We start from the raw sequence: 23,307 nt of genomic DNA, 5'->3' as shown, positions 1-23,307 counted from the left end.
TATCATTGTAATCCGTTCGTTTGGCCAATCCGATATCGCCCAGCCGTTAGTGGGCATATTGGGATAAGATCCGCTCGTTTGGCGACCTTGCCAAACGAGCGGATCTTATAGTGAAAAAATTGAAAAAATATGTTTTCCCATGACAGTATCCCTTAAACAAAGGCTACACATACTGCTAAAGGCCAGATGGCACCAAATATTCCTTTGCTGTTAAAACTGTCAGTTTACTTCTGAAGCTTTAGGGGCTTATTTATTGTGCTGTGTAAAACATTGTTTAAAACACCACCAATGACAGAGCAGGGTGAGCAGCCTCTTGTAACTTTAAGAGACAAATTTCCGGGCTTTAAGCTGGCAATTCCGCTCCACTAGAGCAGAGAGTGTTATTGTGCTCATTGCACTAGTGATGCTGCTCTCCTGACCCGCTCCAACACTGATGTTTTAAAGGAGAACTAAACCCTAAAGATGAATCTGGCTAAAAATGGCACATTTTATATAGTGAACTTATGGCACGAGGCTAAAGTTTGAGCTTGTCAATAGCAGCAATGATCCAGGACTTCAAACTTGTCACAGGGGGTCACCATCTTGGAAAGTGTCTGTGACACTCACATGCTCAGTGGGCTCTGATTGGCTGTTGAGAAGCTAAGCTTAGGGCTCGTCACTAATTATCCAGCAGAAAATGAGCTTCCCTGGCTGTAATATAAGCTGATGCTACAGGTTTGCTGATTATTCAATTCTGATGCTAATTGCACTGGTTTCTGTGCTGCCATGTAATAATTATGTGTATTAATTACTAATCAGCCTTATATTGTGACATTTCTATTCTATGTGTACTGTATATTGTGAGTGGCTCCCTAAGCTCAGTAAGTGACAGCAGCACAGAGCATGTGCAGTGAATCAGCAGAAAAGAAGATGGGGAGCTACTGGGGCATCTTTGGAGACACAGATCTTTACTGCTAAAGGGCTGTGGTTGCCTTGGGCTGGTGCAGAAGCACAAAACATCATGTACAACATTTCTACCTACTTCTTTAGTAAGGCTTTAGTTCTCCTAAGACTGGAGCGGGAAGGGGGTTCGGCATTGAGGCCCCAGGATTGCCCCTGCGATGTTGCCCATAGCAACCAATCAGATCTTTGCTTTTGTTTTCTAACTTGTAGGTGACTGTTGAAATCTAACTGCTGATTGGTTGATATGGGCAATATCACTGGTGATGTTTTATTCAATGTCTTATACAGCACAATAAATCGACCCCTTAATGTATTTCTATGAATAAGGTGTTATATAAATACAGGACTGTAGAATATTTTAGCATTGACACTTGTTCTCTAAACAGGCCTTACCTGTTGCCGAATACTGGAAGACATTTTGCTGCATCTGAGGATTGATCCCAGAGCCAAACTGTCCTCCGACATTTCCCATCATGCCCCTGTTCACCATAACGCCGCCATTTGCTCCAGTGCGGTTCGGTAACGCGGCCTCGGGAGTCGTCGTCAAAGGGGAGAAGGGACTGGTGGAGGGGGGAGGGTTTCCAGGGTTGGTACCGTAGTTGTGAGGATAAGGGAATTGTTGTGGGGGGCCCTGGGGGAGTCGTGTGACGGGCAGATTGCCTGATGGGGGCAGATTGTTGCCAAAGCCTTGTTGCCTCATGAGGAGGCTTCTTTGTTGCATTAATTGCCTCTGGCGATGCTGCTGACTGTACAGTTCCCTCTGTCGCTGGGCCAACATCTGAGCGTTGAGCGGGGGCTGCTGTGAGCGAGAAGAGATGTGTCAGTATAGAGTGGGATCTGAGATACTGAAAATAGCAACGCTACATTGGTTCAGCAGTCAGTACCAACAGTGCAGCGAACAGCCAAAGAGATAACACTTTCCAATGACATTTACAAATAACTTTAAAATAAACATTGTCTAATGAAAATTGGAAATTAGCTAAAAGTTACATTTCTACTTTTGGAGTCCCTTTAAAAAATAATCACGGAAAAGGTTCATGCGAAATATACAGATAAAAACATTTGTGCTTTGCACCCCACAGCTTTTGTGACACTTGTCTGTGCGATGTGCACGAATTGCTGATTAACTGCCTCGCCTTACTGCTCGGGTCCATTTTTTTTTTTTTTTTTAATTTTCCTGATCTGAAAATTAAAGGATTAGTGATGGCGTCGAATATGACCCATTTTGCTTCTCCAAAAATGATTGAAACGGTGTCATTTTTGCGGAAAATCTCTGCGAAAAATTTCACTCATTACTAAGGAAAAGTAAACTTCAAAAATAAGTGAATGTAAAATTGATGAGGGGACTATTCTAAGCACTTCTGCAATGTAAATTCATTATTTTCTTTTAATTCCAAGATATTAAGGGATACATGTACTGTTAATATGAATGAATTTTGTTACAACAGCGCCACCTGCTGGTCAGTTTCCCACCAGTCTGACCAGCAAGTAGTCAAGGAAGTTGTCAGGAGAAAGAAAGAGGCTGATGTTCTTCTGCTTAGGAATAAAATGAGAAACCTTTCTCACATCTTTCCTAAGCAGAAGAACATCAGAGCAGGATTACGTCCTTGACTACTTGGTGGTCTGAATAGTCAGAAAATGACCAGCAGGTGGCGCTGTTGTAACAAAATTCATTCATATTAACAGTACATGTATCCCTTAATATCTTGCAATCAAAAATAAATAAATAATGAATGTACTTTGCAGAAGTGCTTAGAATAGTCCCATCATCAATTTTACTTTCACTTATTTTAAAGGTTTACTTATCCTTTAATATCTTGGAATTAAAATTAATAAATAATGAATGTACATCGCAGAAGTGCTAAGAATAACCGATAATTCTTTGGAGCAGGCACTCAATTGAGGCAATCTTCCATCAGGCAATTAATTCAAAGTGAAAAAGTAGTTGATTGTGTCCACAGCCTTATGCGTTTCGTGTTACAAACACTTAATTATCAATTGAAGCACTTAGAGTAGTCCCCCTCCTTAATTTTACATTCACTTATTTTAAAGGTTTACTTATCCTTTAAAGACATAGAAAAGAGAATTGAACCACATATCTTGCAGAACTGTAACAGTTTGGATAGGAAGGATGGAATTATATGCTAATATAAAATAAGTGTACCCGTCCCCTGCAGAATAAACGCTCAGCTGGAATTACCTGGGGAGAGATGGTTTGCTGCATGCCAGGCCTCATACCCATGGTCACTGCGTTGACAACTCCAAACTGGTTCAGGTTTGCTTGGCGATTCTGCTGCAAAACCTTAAGACAATAACAATAATCAGAAATGTTCTTTGCAATAAGCTCATGCTGTACTGTGCAAGGGAATCAGTATGGCAGCTCCCAGCCATATACAAACTGACATGTATGTGACACCCAGCAGCACTAAGTACCCTACAGAATATTAATATACATTCATGTGCCACATTGTGCCACTATATTGCCCCGTGGCACCTCACCTGTTGCTGCCCCTGTAATCTCTGCTGCAGCTGCAGTCGCAGTTGGTTGGACACAGTTACTGAGCGGGCAAGAGCTTGCCGTGGTGGCATTGCCATGGTGTTGGCGTAGGTTCCCCGAGGCTGAGGAGGTTGTACCTGGACAGTCCCAAATGAAGTCTTCTGTCTGACCATATTGAAGAAGGAGAGGTTGGGATTGGGTGAAGGAAACTGCTGGGGGGGATACAGGCCCGGCTTCTGCTCCATCATGACGGGAGCGATGGACGACTGCTGAGGAAACCGATCATTTACCACTTCCAGACCTCCTCCCTAGGGGACCAAAACACACAACATTAAACCTGCCTCTGCATCCAACAAACACCGACGTATTCAAGGAATTGTTAGATGTAAAAATAAAAACTGGGTAAATAAATAGGCTGTGCAAAATAAAAAAAGTATCTAATATAGTTAGTTAGGCAAAAATGTAATGTATAAAGGCTGGAGTGAGTGGATGTGTAACATAATAGCCAGAACACTACTTCCTACTTTTCAGCTCTCTTGCTTTCCACTGATTGGTTACCAGCCACAAACCAATCAGAGACGTGAGGGGGGTCACATGGGACATAACTGATGCTTTCAAAGGAGACATATTGTGTAAAAAATAAGAACGTACCAGTGCATTATACTCATTTAGATATATATTGTGCTTAAAAAAGTAGTGTTTCAAGCTGATTGATTGGATATTTCTGCAAAAACACTAATCATCCCTCCCTTCTGTTCCACTTAATGTTCCCTGAACAGGAACCAATTAGCAGCTAGCAGGACCTGATAGGGAACTGAAGACATGTCTGCGCTTGTGTGACTGCAGGGCTGTGATTGGCTGTCCCCCTCCTTCTGTGCTTCTGGCAGGGACACGCCCACCCCTCATTTGAAACAGGGACCACAGAACATCTCCAGGGAGCTCCAATAAAGGGGTGAGTTTTAAAGATAATATTCATTTTTAGCCCCATGTAAAAGCAACACCATATATTACTTATAATTGCCTACAAAATTAGGGTTTTCTCATTTATCCTGTATGTCTCCTTTAAATCTGAGCTGAATGCTGAGGATCAATTGCAAACTCACTGAACAGTTATGTCCCATGTGGCCCCCCTTATAGTCACTGACTAACTCAGAGTTAGAGAGCTGAAAAGCAGGAAGTAGTGTTCTGGCTATTATGTTACACATCCACTCACTCCAGCCTTTATACATTACATTTTTGCCTAACTGACTGTATTAGATACATTTTTCCACAGCCTATTTATTTACCCAGTTTTATTTTTACACTGAACTGTTTTAAATCACTGGCAATGACTGGCCTCATTAGTTTGCAATGAACTACAGTTCCCAGCATCCTCCTGACAGTACAGCTGCTACTGAACTATATCTCTCACATTTCCCCTTACAGCCCACGTGTAGAATTAGAAGTCCCACATGTGGCCCTTAGTTTAGCAGAGGGTTCTGGGAGCTGTAGTTTAATCAGTAATGGAAAGGTGGCAGGTTACAGGTCAGCAGGCAGGTGAGACTATTGCATTTATTTTCCAACAGCTCCTTTCTGGAAGTTCCACGTCCCATAAGGAACAATAGGGAAAATTCAAACCATCTGTTCTACTCTGTTTAGGAGGCGGGGGCGGTATCTGGGGGGGGGGATAAATGGAACCATAAACAGGACTAACAAGAAAACAGTAACACCGGAGGCAACAACAGACATTTCAGCCATAAATTTAAGGAATGGTCTCTGGGTTCCACATAGCAGAGGCGAGTGTCATTCACTGCTAACTTAATGGCCTTAGTTCTGCTTCTGGCTGCTTCTTAAAGGAACAGTAATTCCTAAAAAAGAACGAAATGACAATATAATGTAGTGTTGCTCTGCACTAGTACAACTGGTGTGTTTGCTTCAGAAACTCTACTATAGTTTATATAAACAAGCTGCTGTGTAGCCATGGGGGCAGCCATTCAAGCACAGGATACACAGTAGATAACAGATAAGTTCTGAAGAAGCTTACAGAGCTTATCTATTATCTACTGTGTATCCTGTGCTTGAATGGCTGCCCCCATGGCTACACAACAGCTTGTTTATATAAACTATAGTAGTACTTATCTGTTATCTACTGTGTATCCTGTGCTTGAATGGCTGTCCCCATGGCTACACAGCAGCTTGTTTATATAAACTATAGTAGTACTTATCTGTTATCTACTGTGTATCCTGTGCTTGAATGGCTGCCCCCATGGCTACACAGCAGCTTGTTTATATAAACTATAGTAGTACTTATCTGTTATCTACTGTGTATCCTGTGCTTGAATGGCTGCCCACCTGGCTACACAGCAGCTTGTTTAAATAAACTATCGTTTAAACTATAGTTTAAAACTTGAGTTTTTTTTAAAAAAAATTAGATGTCGAGATTTATCATACCCTGCCCCTTTAAGAATTTGAATTTGACTGTTCGCCACCTAAAACCTGCCAAATTGCTGTATAAGTCAATGGAAGATGTCCAGGGATCAATTTGAAGTTGTTTGCAGCCTTCCTGACATTCAAGTTTTTTAAAATTCGAATCAAATTAAATTCGAGTTTTCGGGTCGTTCCTATTCACCCGAGCTTAAAAAATTAGATTTTTATAATAAATTTCAAATTTGGTCGAATTTCAAGTTCATGAGAGTTTATGGGAGTTTTAAAAAAACTCACATGAATTCGAAATTCGACCCTTGATAAATGTGCCTCTCCGTGTTGCTTTAGCTCCGAGGCATTGCTATTTGCGCTGAGAGGCCTGAAGAGCCAATCAGAAGACTGGACATTCTGGAGAAACACTTTCCACTTGGTCACCAGGAGTTGAAACCAATAATAAACTGCTTCCAGGATACTGGGAGTTGCAATTCAGCAAAACCTTGAGATCCACTGGCTGAATAAAGAGGCAGTTTGTCAATGCTGGAGATTAACAACAGGCCTCAGGCAAGGGTATCATTATTTATACTACTGGGTCATATTCCTATTGTAGTTGGATTTTTACAGAAAGGTTTAATATTATCAGACTGGTGATGAGACTTGCCCATGGCGGTACCTGCACTAGTTTATCAATGCCCAAGGCTCGGTCCAGTTCCGCCAGTTCTGTTTCATCTTTGCCGCTGAGGAAGGACACGAGCTGCTCAAATAAAGCCTTCTCATCGCTCCGCCCCTCGGCTGTGGTTGGGGGGCACAGAAACTCGTCAATCCTGAAAAGAAAGACAAAATAAAACAGATAAGAGGCCGTGGGCGCAAATTAAGGAACAGAGGGCACCAAAACTCCCAATCAGCAAAGTAATGTCCTTGTCCTCTGCTTGTAGAATTATATTGGCATAAAGGGGCCAATTTATCCCCTAAAATGTCAGGTTTATAATGATTCTGGTGCATTCTAATAAGTGACAGTTATCTCTTATAAATTATATATATATATACTGTATATTAAAGGGGAACTATTGTGAAAATGAAAATGTAATATACATTCTGAAATAAGAAACTTTCTAAATACAATCAATTAAATATTCTGCATTGTTTCTAAAACAATCAGGTTTATCTTCACTACTGTATTCCTCTCTCAGCATCTGTTTCTCTTCATTCTCTCTTCATGCAGCAGTTGGGTGTCAGATATTCATTGACAGTTAGATCCAATATATCTTATAGGGGGCTCCTTTCCTAGCAGATGTATTAGAGCTCACTCAAATAAAAAAAAAGATTTTTCCACCTTTTCCAGCCGAAAATTTGCATATGTAAATTAGGATTCAGATTCGGTTGGGTATTCGGCTGAATCTTTCACAAAGGATTTGGGGATTTGGCTGAATCCAAAATTGTAGTGAGTCAGTGCATCCCTAATATCTATCATATTCTGCTTCCATAGAAGTGATATATTGGAACTGCAGTGGAGACCAGATGGCAAAGGTTCAGTTTGGAAAAGTCAAATTGGCACCAAGAAGGGTTTGGAACCCATTAGTGGCGCTTTAAATCACGCAACTTCCCCTTGAAAATGATGCACTTTTACTATTTACGTATTTATATATGGGCACGCACATATATGTAATATAAATATAAACCATCTGATATTGGTATTCTGTATAAAATGAGTTTTGTTATTGGACCCACATGAGCAGTAGGAGCGTTTGGGTATTTTGGACGCAGTTCCCTACGGAAATGCCATTCTAACAAAAACAGATGGAAGGATTCTATAGACACATGGGGGGATTGGTATCAGACTTCTGGGCAAACATCTTGCCATGTTAACTCTTCTCTTGCCATACCATGCCTATTTATATCTGTCAGTGGCTAATGGCAAATGCATTGAAGGGTAAGTAACTTTAAAAATAAGTGAATGTAAAATTGATGAGGGGATCTATTCTAAGCACTTCTGTAATTTACATTCATTATTTATTTTCTTTTAATTCCAAGATATTAAGGGATACATGTACTGTTAATATAAATGAATTTTGTTACAACAGCGCCACCTGCTGGTCATTTTCTCACCAGTCTGACCAGTAGTCAAGGAAGTTGTCAGGAGAAAGAAAGAGGCTGATGTTCTTCTGCTTAGGAATAAAATGAGAAACCTCAGATAACTTTTCTCACATCTTTCCTAAGCAGAAGAACATCAGCCTCTTTCTTTCTCCTGACAACTTCCTTGACTACTTGCTGGTCAGACTAGTGGGAAACTGACCAGCAGGTGGCGCTGTTGTAACAAAATTCATTCATATTAACAGTACATGTATCCCTTAATATCATGTACATTGCAGACTTAGACTAGCCCCCTCATCAATTGTACATTCACTTCTTTTAAAGGCTTACTTATCCTTTAAATAAGTGTGGCCAGACATAAGAAGAATGACCCCCCAGCTGGTGATACATAAATCTATTAGTGTCCAAGTATATTTAGCAGTTTTCGGCCAAATCCAAGAATCCGGCTGAACCGAATCCGAACCATTTCTAACCGAAAATAATGCGTGCACACTAGACATTGGGTATTTCCGCTGGTACACCTGCTGTTCCGGCACAGACAAAGCTCTTGGATTCGGTTCCGCCGGACCCCTGGTTTCTGGAATTTGGCAGAACCCTGAAAAGCAGAATTCAGTGCGTCCCTATTATTTAACCCCGTCAGCTGTTCCGTTAATACAATATATGTCGGATACACTGGGGCTTCTAAAAGAAATGTGGAATCTGTATACAGAATCAGACTTGATTGTGTGCTCTCCGGACAAACCCGTTTCAGCCTTGCTTCTTTCTTGGGAAGGGTTAAACAGTAAAAATTTGGAAAGAGGTATTCCTGTCCATACTGTAAGTCTCCTATAAATGACAGAGCACAAACAGCTCTAACAGCTCAGTGCAAACAGCCGCCCCACTATTCCCAATTCCTATGTGAGTGTCAAATGGAATCTATCAGGTTCCAGAAAAAAAAAATCTAATTACACCGAGGAGCAGTTTGCCTAATAAAATCCTCCAATGTACTAGGAAAACAGAAGGAGGCTTTGATAGGGAATCCATCCGAGCACACGGTTCCTTCAGAGCAGAGATGTTTATTCTTTTAATGATAGATGAGTAGCAGATGTGGGAGCCGGAGCTGAGATTATATAGGAAGAAATGCCAGAGGTTCTCTATGGACATAGCTTGACATAAAACAAATAAATAGCAGCTCTGGCATGAGATTGTGCAGCTGAATGAGTGTAACCCCTTTACTGCCAGTCCTAGGGACGAACCACAGAGAAGGGCATCCAAACCTGAGCAAATGCTCTGCACACTGCGCAGCAATGCACCACATATACAGTATACTTCCCCATGCTAGTGCAGCCAAAGGCACAGCACCTATAGCAGCAGAGGGATAATAGCACAGCAGCACCTATAGTAGCAGAGGGATAATAGCACAGGAGCACCTATAGTAGCAGAGGGATAATAGCACAGCAGCACCTATAGTAGCAGAGGGATAATAGCACAGCAGCACCTATAGTAGCAGAGGGATAATAGCACAGCAGCACCTATAGTAGCAGAGGGATAATAGCACAGCAGCACCTATAGTAGCAGAGGGATAATAGCACAGCAGCACCTATAGTAGCAGAGGGATAATAGCACAGCAGCACATATTTCAGCTAGCCCTAGGGCCCAATGCTTGGGGGTATAGTAGAGAGGGATAGTAGGGAAGGGTGGTAGGGAGGTGGTAGAGAGAGATGGCAACAGAATTTTTTCTTCCATTTCTCGACTGAGATAATATAAAGCTATTCAAAAATGTTTTTTAATTAAAAAAAGACCAGCTGCAAACTTATGTGGGTCAACTAAATACAGTAAATGTTTCAGATTAAGGTGAACGCCCCTTTAAGAGAGTGTTTTCCTATATGAAATATTTCTTGGAGCTGTACAGACTTGTTATCCAACAACACCCAGTGCGGGAAACTTCATACCTGTACTAATAACGTAGTCTACTTCTAGCAGGGTCTGACTATAGAAGCATCAGACACTGATACAGTTGTGGGGGGACAGGAGGTATAAGAGTGGGGTACAGTAGTTTCAATATAAAAAATATCTTATTTCTTTAGGACGGGGCCTAAAAGGATTTTACTGGGGCCCATTGACTTTGAGTTCTGTCACTACTAAAGTAAGGCCTGCAGCTTTCATTTAGTGGAATGGGTGGGGGGGATGTGACAGGTTTGTGGGAAGCGAAATCATTTGTGTAACTTGTACTTACAGATCTCTAGTTGTAATGTCTAGTTGTAATGTCTTGCCCTACTGCCATGGTCTTGCTCTGCTGACATCTTCCCTTACTGTCTCGATCTTGCCCTACTTTTTCCATCTTCCCTTACTTTCTTCATCTTGCCCTACTACCTCCATACTCCCATACTCTCCCCATCTTGCCTGACCTGCGATATCTTCTTCAACTTGCTATACCTTCTCCATCTTACCCTACTGTGCCCATCTTGACCTACTATCTCCATATTGCCATACTATCTTTGTTTTCCCTTATATTCTCCATCCTATTCTACTGTCTCCATCATGTCATTTGATGTACTGTCTCCATCTTGCCATACTGTTGCTATCTCTTGCTACCATCTCCCTGTTATCCTTCCCTACTATTTCTCCATTCATCTTACCAACAATTGCTGATCAATGTGAAAGCAGAGTAGTCACCCTAATGACACTTTCAGCCACCAGGTGGCAGTTGGGTGAGTTGGCAAGCCAATGGACAGTACCGGATGCAGATGGAGAATCATTAAGACAAAGTGAAGAAGTGCAAGTGTCATGTTATGCTCTGGAATTCAGGTGTCTTTGATTCCCATCAGCCCAGAGGGGGAGAGACATCTGCTTGCAGGGGATTAGCCGCACACGCTCCGGGATAGAAAGGCACCTCTTCCCATTGGCCCTTCCTAAACTCCCAAACTTTCACAAAGCTTTTTAAGGCGCGGGAGCAAGAGAATAACAGTCACAGTAATCTGGCTAAAAATAGTGCCAGGCCGGCTAATGTTTTGTGAGGGTGTCCTCATGCGACCCGGGCACTGTTTAGGTTCTGCTAGTGCATATATATATATATATTTCTGTGCAGACGCTTGTTATTGTAACGCTGGGAAAGGTAGGGTGTTGCCATGTGAGGAAGGCATTTCTGCTAAATATCAAGGGATGTTAAGCAGAACCCTAACGGATCGGCCCATGGCTGAATAGGCGCTTTGTTCTTTCAGCACCGCATTTCTCTGCTCCCTGCAGCCTCTAGCATCTGTCAATGGACAACGATTTAAAGGGATAAAGCCTCAATTTCTGCCTGAAAACACCCTATAATGTAAAGGAAAGAAGGGTCTTTTGGAGGAAGTAATGTAAATTTGCTGTTAAAATGTTAAAATAGTTATAAAGCCTGCAGGATTAACAGGATTAAGAAGTGGAGTAATTAAAGGAGAACTAAAGCTTAACTAAAGAAGTAGGTACATTTACATGTACTGTTAATATGAATGAATTTTGTTACAACAGCGCCACCTGCTGGTCAGTTTCCCACCAGTCTGACCAGCAAGTAGTCAAGGAATGATTTCTGCTTAGGAAAAATCTGAGAAAAGTTATCTGAGGTTTCTAATTTTTTTCCTGAGCAGCCTCTTTCTTTCTCCTGACAACTTCCTTGACTACTTTCTGGTCAGACTGGTGGGAAACTGACCAGCAGGTGGCGCTGTTGTAACAAAATTCATTCATATTAACAGTACATGTATCCCTTAATATCTTGGAATTAAAAATAAATAAATAATGAATGTACATTGTAGAAGGGCTTAGAATAGCCCCCTTATCAATTTTACATTCACTTATTTTTAAGGTTTACTTATCCTTTAATGTATTGTCACTGAAAATGACAGGACTGAAAGAAGCCAGAAGCCTCAGCACTGCAGTATTCAGAGGCATAAATCAAGCAGCCATTTAGAGCAGGGTCCCCAACCATTTTTTTTTTTACCTGGGAGCCACATTTAAATGTAAAATAAAATTGGAGCGCAACATAAGCATGCAAAAAAAGATCCCAGGGTGCCAAGCCGGCCAGGCTTAGTGCCGGGTGGTCATGTGCAAAATACTGCTCGCGGCATGAATGCTTAAAATGCCATGTGCAAATGTGCGTTCGCAAATTGACACACGGAAGCACAAATCCACACCCAAATAGAAGAGACGGTCGGAGAGAGGGGACCGGATTTGGGGTAGGAGGAGGTACGTGCCTGGTGCACCCCCAGCTTTTTGCCCCCTAAGCACATGCCTACTCTGCCTACCCCTAGTACCGACCTTGCCAAATATGGGCTGTGATTGGCCATTAGGTAGTCTCTTTGTCAGGGACCCCCAACCTTTATCACCTGTGAGTCACATTCAAATGTAAGAAGGGTTGGGGAGCAACATAAGCATGAAAATAGTTCCCGAGAATTCCAATGAAGGTCTGTGATTGGCTATTTGGTAGCCCCTACTTTGACTGGTTGCCTACAGGAGGCTTTACTTGACACTATACTTCATTTTTATGTAATTAAAACTTGCTTCCAAGCCTGGAATTCAAAAATAATCACCTGCTTTGAGGCCACTGAGAGCAACATCCAAGGGGTTGGAGAGCAACATGTTACTCACGAGCTACTGGTTGGGGATCACTGGTCTAGAGCATTAGAATGATGACAGGGATGGAATATACAGCCAATAATCATACAGATTGCAGCACTAAACATAATAGGGAAAGCAACCAACCCCCTATGTGTTCATATTATTATAACTCTTATTATTATTCATACATGTTCCACCTTTTTACTGTTGAAAAAGACTTATAAAGCACCAAAGCAGAGAGGTAACTACAGAGGAAGCAGACCCTGCGGCTGCAGAGGGGCCCAGGAGATATAGGGGCCGAATGAGGCCCTAATTAATGAGCAATTTCAATATCTATTGGTAAAACAGGGCAACCTCTGGATATTTTTGTGGCCTTAAAATAAATTTGTTGTGAGGCCCAGTAACATCTAGTTTCACCACTGCATCAAAGCTGTTTGTGTGAGACCTGCAGCAACAGAACTTACTCTTCCTGTGAATTCGGGGTGACTCGGTTCAAGGGCATCGAGCCATCATTCCAGGGCATGTGGTCCACCATTCCTGGCTGCCCAAACTGCGGGTCGGTGATTCCAAGGTCAGGATCCGGCAAGCCTAACACAGATAAATAAGGGAATAATATATCCATATAAATGTTATGTTACATAGAGGGAGAGACCTGAATAATGGAACATAACCTCAGGACAAGTACAGCAAGTTAATGAATGTAAAAGACTAAATGTAAAGATTAAACAAGGAACCAGCTGGAGTTCATAAATCCCGAGCTCAGGCGCCCCTATACCCGGCGGCACTAACCCAAATCTATGTAACCCTTACACTGCCAAGTTCTCACAGCGGGGATTTATTATAATCTAGAAAAGAAAAGTTTTGGAACACTGAGGAGGGATAGAGCCTGGCACACTGTTGCCCAAGATGATAGAATCCCAGCAGATCAATGCTCCCCTGTATGTAATGAGTTTTTAAAAAGGAAGTAAAGTCTAAAATAGAATAAGGCTAGAAATGCTGTATTTTGGATACTAAACATAAACATGAACTTACTGCACCACAAGTCTAATCAAACACATGATTTATGCTTTCAAAGTTGGCCACAGGGGGTCACCATCTTGTAACTTTGTTATACATCTTTGCAAGACCAAGACTGTGCACATGCTCAGTGTGGTCTGGGCTGCTTAGGGATCCTCATAAATTATTAAAACAGCACAAGTCAAATAATATCTGCCAGAAGCCGATACAACAAGACTGATTAATAATCAGAATATACAGACTGCACTGGCTCCTGTGTTGTCATGTAATCTAATGTGGATTTTATAGTTTTTGTATTGTTTAATACAAACAATCTCCAACTCTACAGAACCAGTGGCTGCAGCAAAATAATCCTCCAAATTGAATCCAAGTTTATCTGTTTAAATCTGGCTCCATGATCTTTGTCCCTGCAGCTGGAGTTGGTAACAGTAAAGGGGATGTAAAGGCACAAATAAAATCCAATACAAATCTCTACGTCGGGGGCTCCCCCTGCTGTTCATAAGTATGATTGTTTCCCTGCAGAGCAGTTAGGGACCGTCTGACAATTCCTATCCACAGCAGTAAATGAAGGGGGAATTTCACTGCATACAGTCAGGTTTCTTATAAAAACAGTACACATTTTTTAATTAAACTATATTTGAGATAGGAGTAAAAAAGGGATTTTATTTTTTTTCCTTTACATGCCCTTTAAGAAAACTCTATTAGAGAACAAGTAGCAATCACAGATCACTGCAGGCAGGGTTAATTGTACATACAGTGGACCACCAAACTTTAGTGCTGGTAGTTCTCTACGCTGGACCCTCTAGAGCTGGAACAATATCACTGGACTCAAAACAATGTTGTGACAGCTGCTGTTTTTAGAGACTCTTTTCCCACAAACGAATAAAAATGAGTAATGTGTTAAAGAGCTCCAGGAACCACTTTCTGCATCTATCCGTTTTGAAACCTTTACTTCCCCTTTAAATTTTCAGAAGCCATAATTTTTTTTTAAAAAAAAGGCTGTTTCCGAACCAGACTTTGTATTTTTTTTACAACCATTTAAGATTTATGGATTTTATTCTTGGAGATGACAATTGCCTTTTAAGGGTTCCTATTTCAAGCACAAAGAACAATTAAAAAATACATTTGCAAAAAGTCCGTTATTTATCGGGTTTCACTGCAAAACAGAAATAGAATTATTGGGACATTTGCTAGTGGTTTCTGCCGCACACAAGCCTCCCCCATGATGCTAATGGATCACCCCGAGGAACAGATTTTAAATGCCCTTTAGATTTTATGCAGAGGTTTAAACACAAATGTTAATGATCACACATGAAATTCTAATCATTTATTTCTGTAGGATTAAAGCCAGCGGGGGTCCGTCGTTTCCTTCTCAAAGGATCTGATGTCTCAGGGCGAAACGGGCGACTAACAAACACGTGTCTCGGTCACATTTCAGATTTTAGTTCCGAGAATAACGAGGCAGATCTGCAAACAGAGCTAATAAATAGATGTGAGGCTGCGGCTCCATGTGACTGGCTTTGTGTTCAGGCTCAAAACATGTATATTATATAAATGTGACATAGTAAGTCAGGAATGTATTCACTCACATCTCACTGACATGATGGACTGCAGATGCTTGTTGTGTATTTATACTGAGTAATATACTGAGTATTTCCCTGCTAGTCCAGAGCTTTCTTTATTGGAGGGGGAGCTTGGAGTAAAATCAAGGGTCCCATGTTGGACAGCACTTATATAAAGTGTTACTATCATCATCTCTCCTCTTCCAGAGACTATTATCCACTGTTACTATAGACACCATCTCTCCCTACTATACCTGTTATCCCACAGTCACACTCCCTTCCCAGAGACTATTATCCACTGTTACTATAGGCACCATCTCTCCCTACTATCCCACAGTCACACTCCCTTCCCAGAGACTATTATCCCACTGTTACTATAGACACCATCTCTCCCTACTATACCTGCTATCTCACAGTCACACTCCCTTCCCAGAGACTATTATCCACTGTTACTATAGGCACCATCTCTCCCTACTATCCCACAGTCACACTCCCTTCCCAGAGACTATTATCCCACTGTTACTATAGGGCACCATCTCTCCCTACTATACCTGCTATCCCACAGTCACACTCCCTTCCCAGAGACTATTATCCACTGTTACTATAGACACCATCTCTCCCTACTATACCTGCTATCCCACAGTCACACTCCCTTCCCAGAGACTATTATCCACTGTTACTATAGGCACCATCTCTCCCTACTATACCTGCTATCCCACAGTCACACTCCTTTCCCAGAGACTATTATCCCACTGTTACTATAGGATCCATCTCTCCCTACTATACCTGCTATCCCACAGTCACACTCCTTCCCAGAGACTATTATCCACTGTTACTATAGGCACCATCTCTCCCTACTAAAATATGATGTGATTGGTGTGGCCGAAACATGGCTGAATGAGTCGCATGACTGGGCAGTAAATATCAGTGGCTATACTTTGTTTCGGAGGGACAGAGGCAATAGAAAAGGAGGAGGGGTACTGTATGTCTGTATGTTAGGCAGGATTTAAAAGCTCATATAAAGGAGGAGGTTATGTTAGAAAATGAGGGGCCAGAAGTCGTATGGGTGGAGTTCTTCACCAATTGTAAAGAATCCAGCAAATTAGTTGTAGGAGTCGCTATAGACCCCCTAATGTAAGTGAGGAGGAAGAGACAAAGCTCCTAATGCAAATAGAAAAGGCTGCTAGTTTAGGTAAAGTAATGATAATGGGGGATTTTAATTATCCAGATATTGACTGGAGCAACGGTACTGCTAGATCAGTTAATGGGAACAAGTTTATAAACTTATTGCACGACAATTTTTTAGCACAGGTTGTTGAGGAGCCTACCAGAAAAAATGCTATTCTTGATTTAGTGATCTCAAATGACCCAGAACTTATAGCAAATGTGCAAGTCATTGAACCCCTGGGTAATAGTGACCATAATGTTATATCTTTTAATGTCTGGTGCAAAAAACAAAAATATACTGGGGCAACAAAAAACATGAATTTTGCCAAAGCTAATTTTAGTGCCTTGAGGGCTGCCCTACAGAGCATTGATTGGGGCATTAGGTTTTCAGCTAAAAACACAGAACAGAAATGGTTGTCCTTTAAAATGATATTAAATCATTACTGTTCTCAATTTATTCCCTTAAGGACTAAACGTAGAAGCTCTAAGAATCATCCTGTGTGGCTTAATACAGAGGTAAAGAAGTTAATGGGAAAGAAGAGAAAGGCATTTAAAAACTACAAATCTGTAGGGACAGAAGCTGCATTTAATGAATATAAACACTGTAATAAATGTTGTAAATCAGCAATCCGGAAGGCTAAGAAAAGAAATGAAGAGTTAATTGCGGTGGAGGTGAAAACTAACCCTAAAAAGTTTTTTAAATATATTAATAGTAAAAAGATGCAGGTTGAGAGTGTTGCTCCATTAAATAATGGTACCAGTATGGTTGTAACAGATACAGATAAGGCAAATGTGTTAAATCAGTTCTTTTCTTCAGTGTATACAATAGAGGAGTCTGGGTTCACAGGCTCACTTAATAACTGCACGAATGGTTCAGCTCAATCTAGTCAGTGGCTGACTCAGGATATGATTCAAAAAGCTTTAATACAAATGAATGTAAACAAGGCTCCAGGGCCTGATGGCATACACCCCCGGGTTCTAAGAGAGCTTAGTTCAGTTTTAGACCAGCCCTTATTTCTGATTTTCTCAGATTCACTGTCATCTGGTATGGTGCCTATGGATTGGAGAAAAGCTGATGTTATTCCAATATTTAAAAAGGGATTACGATCTCAGCCTGGCAATTATAGGCCAGTAAGCTTGACATCTGTGGTGGGCAAATTATTTGAAGGCTTGTTAAGGGATCACATTCAAAATTTTGTCCTAATGAATGGCATTATGAGCAACAATCAGCATGGCTTTATGAAGGATAGGTCATGTCAGACGAATTTGATTGCATTTTATGATGTGGTAAGTAAGATTCTGGATAGTGGGGGGGCAGTAGATGTGATCTATTTGGATTTTGCCAAAGCGTTTGATACTGTGCCCCACAAACGACTGCTTTCTAAACGAAGGTCTGTTGGGCTTAATGAAGTCGTTTGCACATGGATAGGAAACTGGCTACAGGATCGGGTACAGAGGGTGGTTGTTAATGGGACATTCTCTACTTGGAGTAAGGTTCTTAGTGGGGTCCCCCAGGGCTCAGTATTGGGTCCACTTTTATTTAACTTGTTCATTAATGACTTAGGGAGGGTGTTGTAAGTAATGTATCAGTGTTTGCAGATGACACAAAATTATCAGCCCAATTAATTCCATCCAGGATGTGGCACTTGCAACAGGATCTTGACTAACTGGCAATCTGGGCAGCTAAGTGGCAAATGAGATTCAATGTTGATAAATGTAAAGTCCTGCACCTGGGATGTAACAATATCCACTTATACCCTTAATGGGACTGCACTAGGCAAATCCATAATGGAGACGGAGCTTGGAGTCCTTGTAGATAATAAACTTGTCTGTAGCAAGCAATGCCAGTCAGCAGCATCAAGGGCAAATAAGGTCTTGAGTTGTATTAAATGGGGCAGAGAGTCACGGGAGGAGGGGGTCCCACTGTATAGAGCACTGGTAAGGCCCCATCTAGAATATGCCGTACAGTTTTGGTCTCCATCACTCAAACAGGACATTATTGTATTAGAGAGGGTACAGAGAAGGGCAACTAAGCTGGTAAAGGGAAAATCTTAGCTATGAGGAAAGATTGGCCAAATTGGGGATGTTCACACTGGAGAAGAGGCGCTTAAGGGGTGATATGATGACTATGTATAAATATATAAGGGGATCATATAACAATCTCTCTAATGATTTATTTACCAGTAGGTCTTTCCAGCTGACACGATGTCACCCATTCCGATTAGAAGAAAAGAGGTTCCGCCTAAATATTCGGAAGGGGTTTTTTTACAGTGAGAGCTGTGAAGATGTGGAATTCTCTCCCTGAATCAGTTGTACAGGCTGATACATTAGATAGCTTTAAGAAGGGGTTGGATGGCTTTTTAGCAAGTAAGGGAATACAGGGTTATGGGAAATAGCTCATAGTCCAAGTTGATCCAGGGACTAGTCCGATTGCCATTTTGGAGCCAGGAAGGAATTTTCCCCCTCTAAGGCAAATTGGAGAGGCTTCAGATGGGTTTTTTGCCTTCCTCTGGATCAACTGGCAGATAGGTAGTTAATAAACAAAAAAAAAAAAAAAAAGGTTGAACTCGATGGACATGTGTCTTTTTTCAACCTTACTTACTATGTTACTATGTTACTATGTTACTATACCTGCTATCCCACAGTCACACTCCCTTCCCAGAGACTATTATCCACTGTTACTATAGGCACCATCTCTCCCTACTATACCTGCTATCCCACAGTCATACTCCCTTCCCAGAGACTATTATCCACTGTTACTATAGGCACCATCTCTCCCTACTATACCTGCTATCCCACAGTCACACTCCCTTCCCAGAGACTATTATCCACTGTTACTATAGACACCATCTCTCCCTACTATACCTGCTATCCCACAGTCACACTCCCTTCCCAGATACTATTATCCACTGTTACTATAGGCACCATCTCTCCCTACTATACCTGCTATCCCACAGTCATACTCCCTTCCCAGAGACTATTATCCACTGTTACTATAGGCACCATCTCTCCCTACTATACCTGCTATCCCACAGTCACACTCCCTTCCCAGAGACTATTATCCACTGTTACTATAGACACCATCTCTCCCTACTATACCTGCTATCCCACAGTCACACTCCCGTCCCAGAGACTATTATCCACTGTTACTATAGACACCATCTCTCCCTACTATACCTGCTATCCCACAGTCACACTCCCTTCCCAGATACTATTATCCACTGTTACTATAGGCACCATCTCTCCCTACTATACCTGCTATCCCACAGTCACACTCCCTTCCCAGAGACTATTATCCCACTGTTACTATAGACACCATCTCTCCCTACTATACCTGCTATCCCACAGTCACACTCCCTTCCCAGAGACTATTATCCCACTGTTACTATAGACACCATCTCTCCCTACTATACCTGCTATCCCACAGTCACACTCCCGTCCCAGAGACTATTATCCACTGTTACTATAGACACCATCTCTCCCTACTATACCTGCTATTCCACAGTCACACTCCCTTCCCAGAGACTATTATCCACTGTTACTATAGGCACCATCTCTCCCTACTATACCTGCTATCCCACAGTCACACTCCCTTCCCAGAGACTATTATCCACTGTTACTATAGGCACCATCTCTCCCTACTATACCTGCTATCATAAGTTTATACCCCTGAGTGAAAATCACTTACCTGGATCAGTTTGGAAAGCAGTAGCCTCAGGCACCCCACTGCGCCCCAGGTCCGGTGTTAGTCTTGAATGTGGACTAGCATCATTCGGAGATGGAAATGGGTTCAGGTCCAACTGCATAGAGTCCATAGGGTCACAAAATCCAAATGGGGATTGGCTGCTGTTCATTCCATTAAAGCCTGAGGACAGAAAAAAACACATATTAGCTGTAATGAGAGCAGGTAACACCTTGATTGTTAGAGCAGCAAAGCCAATCCTCTTTTATAACTTGAACTACAGCTCCCAGCTCTTTCTGAATGCTGGTGCTTGTATTTGCAACAGCAGGTGGGCCACTGCCCATAGGGCCTAATAGCTAAGGGCACCGGAATTCCCATGATGCCAAGGTTTAGTGACCTCCTTGATAAATTGATGCAATGCATTCTGGGACTAGAGGAAGCATCAGTCCCTCCATGTTTTGCCAAGAGCTAAATAAAACATTGGGCGGCTGCCTCTGAAACCTGGCCTGGCTCTGGGCCCAGAAAACCACCATGCTAAATAAAAGCACGAGCCCTGCACACGACCACACGCTATGTACAAAGCCCAGATTCATAATGGACTTCAGTTATGTGTCACAGAGGGAACAGGGAGTTCATGAACCAAGGCTATTGGCCCCTTGCTGATATTAAAGGGGAGGTTTCACCTATAAGTTAAGTTTTAGTATGTTATAGAATGGCTCATTCTAAGCAACTTTGGCATTCATTTTTTCTGTTTTATAGTTTTTTAATTATTTGCCACCTTTTTCTGGCTCTCTCCAGCTTTCAAATGGGGGTCACTGACCCCATCTAAAAAAATAAATGATCTGCAAATGCTCTGCAAAGTATCTGACTGGTTTTGCTTCTCCAAAAATTAGCGAAATGGCAAAAATTCGCCAAGATGCAATACAGTGTACGGGCGTCAATTTTTTTTGTTGCTAGATAATTTCTTTCACCCATTGAAGTCTATGGATGTCTTTTTTGAGGCGAAACACAGTGAATTTTTTTTCTCATCACTAGCTGCGACCTTTTCAATAGATCAACTCCAGGCAGGGGACGTGTGACATCAGAGGTGGGCGGGTGACATCAGAGGTGGGCGGGTGACATCAGAGGAGGGGCAGGTGACATCAGAGGCGGGCGGGTGACATCAGAGGAGGGGCAGGTGACATCAGAGGCGGGCGGGTGACATCAGAGGAGGGGCAGGTGACATTAGAGGCGGCCGGGTGACATCAGAGGAGGGGCAGGTGACATCAGAGGAGGGGCGGGTGACATCAGAGGAGGGGTGGGTGACATTAGAGGCGGGCGGGTGACATTAGAGGCGGACGGGTGACATCAGAGTAGGAGAAGGTGACATCAGAGGAGGGGCGGGTGGTGTCAGAGGTAGGACGGGTCTAATGCCTCAGGGGCGGGCTTATGACATGGCTATCAGAGAATGGCTGATCACCATGCCATTAACTTTAATATTCTGTCCATTAACTTTAATATTCTTTCCTAATTTGGAAAACCTTGTGGAAACCCTGGTTATATTAAATTTTAAAAATGAACAAACCCATCTTTATTGCTCATCTTTCTATCCTCAGCCCAGTAGTTTAGCAGCTAGGCCTTTAATTCAGTTAAGGGGCAAATTCTGGGTTTTTAGAGGGGTCGGGGCAATGTTTACAGTCGGGTATGCCAAACCCTTACACTTGGGCCCCCAAACCTTTTTTACTCCTGAGCAACATTCAGATGTAGAAAGAGTTGAGGAGCAACACAAGCAAAAAAATGTTCCTGAGTGATGTAAAATAAGGACTGTGATTGGCTATTGGTAGCCCCTATTGGAAGCCCCTATGAGGACTGGCAGCTGCAGGAGGCTGTTTGGCAGGACACCTGGTTTCTATGCAACCAAAACTTGCCTCCAAGCAGGTGTAACTATAGAGGAAGCAGACCCTACAGGCCCAGGAATGTAGAGGGCCCAGTAAGGCCCAAATTATTGAGCAATTGTAATATATCTTAGTAGAATAGGTCAACATACCAATGTTTTTGGGCCTCAAAATTTAATTTACTGTGGGGCCCAGCAACATCTAGTTACACCTCTGCCCAAGCCAAGAATTCACAAATAAGCACCAGCTTTGAGGCCACTGGGAGCAACATCCAAGGGGTTGGGGAGTCACATGTTGCCCACGGGCTACTGGTTAAGGGTTACTGGCTGACACGGGGGCTAACATGGAGCAGGCCTGATGTTGCGACACAGAAGCTAAAGCCTGTAAATAGAATATCGGCAGCAGCCAGACGACCAGTGATCTATAAACATGGCTGTCACATCTCACTCAGGCAGAGGAAATGACACTCCATTAAGCGCCAGTTTCACTCACTTTTCGACGCTCTCGCAGACATGAGAGGGGCTGTCTGACACATCTTCTGTGGCGTCTCTGAGAGACTGACAGTCCTGCGCTGGTGAGAGAGCTACTTCTAGACACACCAGGACTAGTCTGATTGATTTAGAGAAGCCCATTAGAAACACAAGGGGAAAAAGTCCTGGCTGCTCCGGCTCAGTTTGGCAGATGCCCAATATGTATTTTCCCCTGACTGAAACATGAAAAAACTCGCCCGAAAATTCCTCTCACATTCCTCACTGTTGTCTATATTCCCCTCAAAGTTTCTGAAACATTAACCCTTGTCAGGACGGAGGAGGAGACGTCACAGTGCCGGGTGGTTGAGAATGAGCCCCACACAACTCCATGGCATAAACGTATCGCAAATCTACTCTGCCCCAGCGGTGACTTTGTGGTACGTTTATTTGCCGGTCTCCTGCAGGTTCTCATATTTAAGGAAAAAGTCACCTTAAAATGCACTTTAATGTGATGTCAACTGGAGTGTTAAAGAGCAGTGTAAAGGGGGGGACTGTGTTAGGGTTCTTGTTAAAGGATAAGTAAACCTTTCTTTCTCCTGACAACTTCCTTGACTACTTGCTGGTCAGACTGGTGGGAAAATGACCAGCAGGTGGCGCTGTTGTAACAAAATTCATTCATATTAACAGTACATGTATCCCTTAATATCTTGGAATTAAAAGAAAATAAATAATGAATGTACATTGCAAAATTTCTTAGAATAGCCCCCTCATCAATTTTATATTCACTTATTTTTAAGGTTTACTAATCCTGGCAATTAGGGGGTTGAAAAAAAAACTCAGGGTCTGAGAGGGTCTGTTCAGTGACAGCTGGAGGGGCCACCTGTTGGACATAAAGGCAGTAATAAAGCACTGCGTATCTTTATATAAATAAATGATGATGTAACTAACTGGCGCCAGGCCTTCTTCTTGGTGGATACGCAGGTGTGGAAACCAACGGGGGACCCCGAGGGGGTGCAATCCCTCTGCTCCCCCAGTAGTT

At 42.3% G+C, this 23,307-nt stretch overlaps 1 protein-coding gene across 9 annotated transcripts in view; it reads right to left on the bottom strand.

Annotated features, from left to right (window-relative positions):
- Positions 1 to 23,307, bottom strand: part of ncoa1.S (nuclear receptor coactivator 1 S homeolog) — a 125,013-nt gene that overhangs the window by 9,764 nt on the left and 91,942 nt on the right. For 5 of the 9 annotated variants that reach the window (XM_041565116.1, XM_041565115.1, XM_041565111.1 and 2 more), the window contains exons 12-17: positions 19,931 to 20,107; positions 12,961 to 13,084; positions 6,513 to 6,663; positions 3,442 to 3,747; positions 3,143 to 3,244; positions 1,336 to 1,741 (exon numbers count right to left, since the gene is read on the bottom strand). In XM_041565116.1, the coding sequence (XP_041421050.1) occupies positions 1,336 to 1,741; positions 3,143 to 3,244; positions 3,442 to 3,747; positions 6,513 to 6,663; positions 12,961 to 13,084; positions 19,931 to 20,107 (1,266 nt within the window). The remainder of the gene's footprint in view (positions 1 to 1,335; positions 1,742 to 3,142; positions 3,245 to 3,441; positions 3,748 to 6,512; positions 6,664 to 12,960; positions 13,085 to 19,930; positions 20,108 to 23,307) is intronic. The other 4 variants (XM_041565113.1, XM_041565114.1, XM_041565118.1 and 1 more) reach the window with 3 other exon arrangements.

The sequence above is a fragment of the Xenopus laevis genome, chromosome 5S (assembly GCF_017654675.1).
Source record: "Xenopus laevis strain J_2021 chromosome 5S, Xenopus_laevis_v10.1, whole genome shotgun sequence".
NCBI lineage: Eukaryota > Metazoa > Chordata > Amphibia > Anura > Pipidae > Xenopus > Xenopus laevis.
Note: the sequence above shows the minus strand (reverse complement) of the source record. Positions and strands in the feature narration are given on the sequence as shown.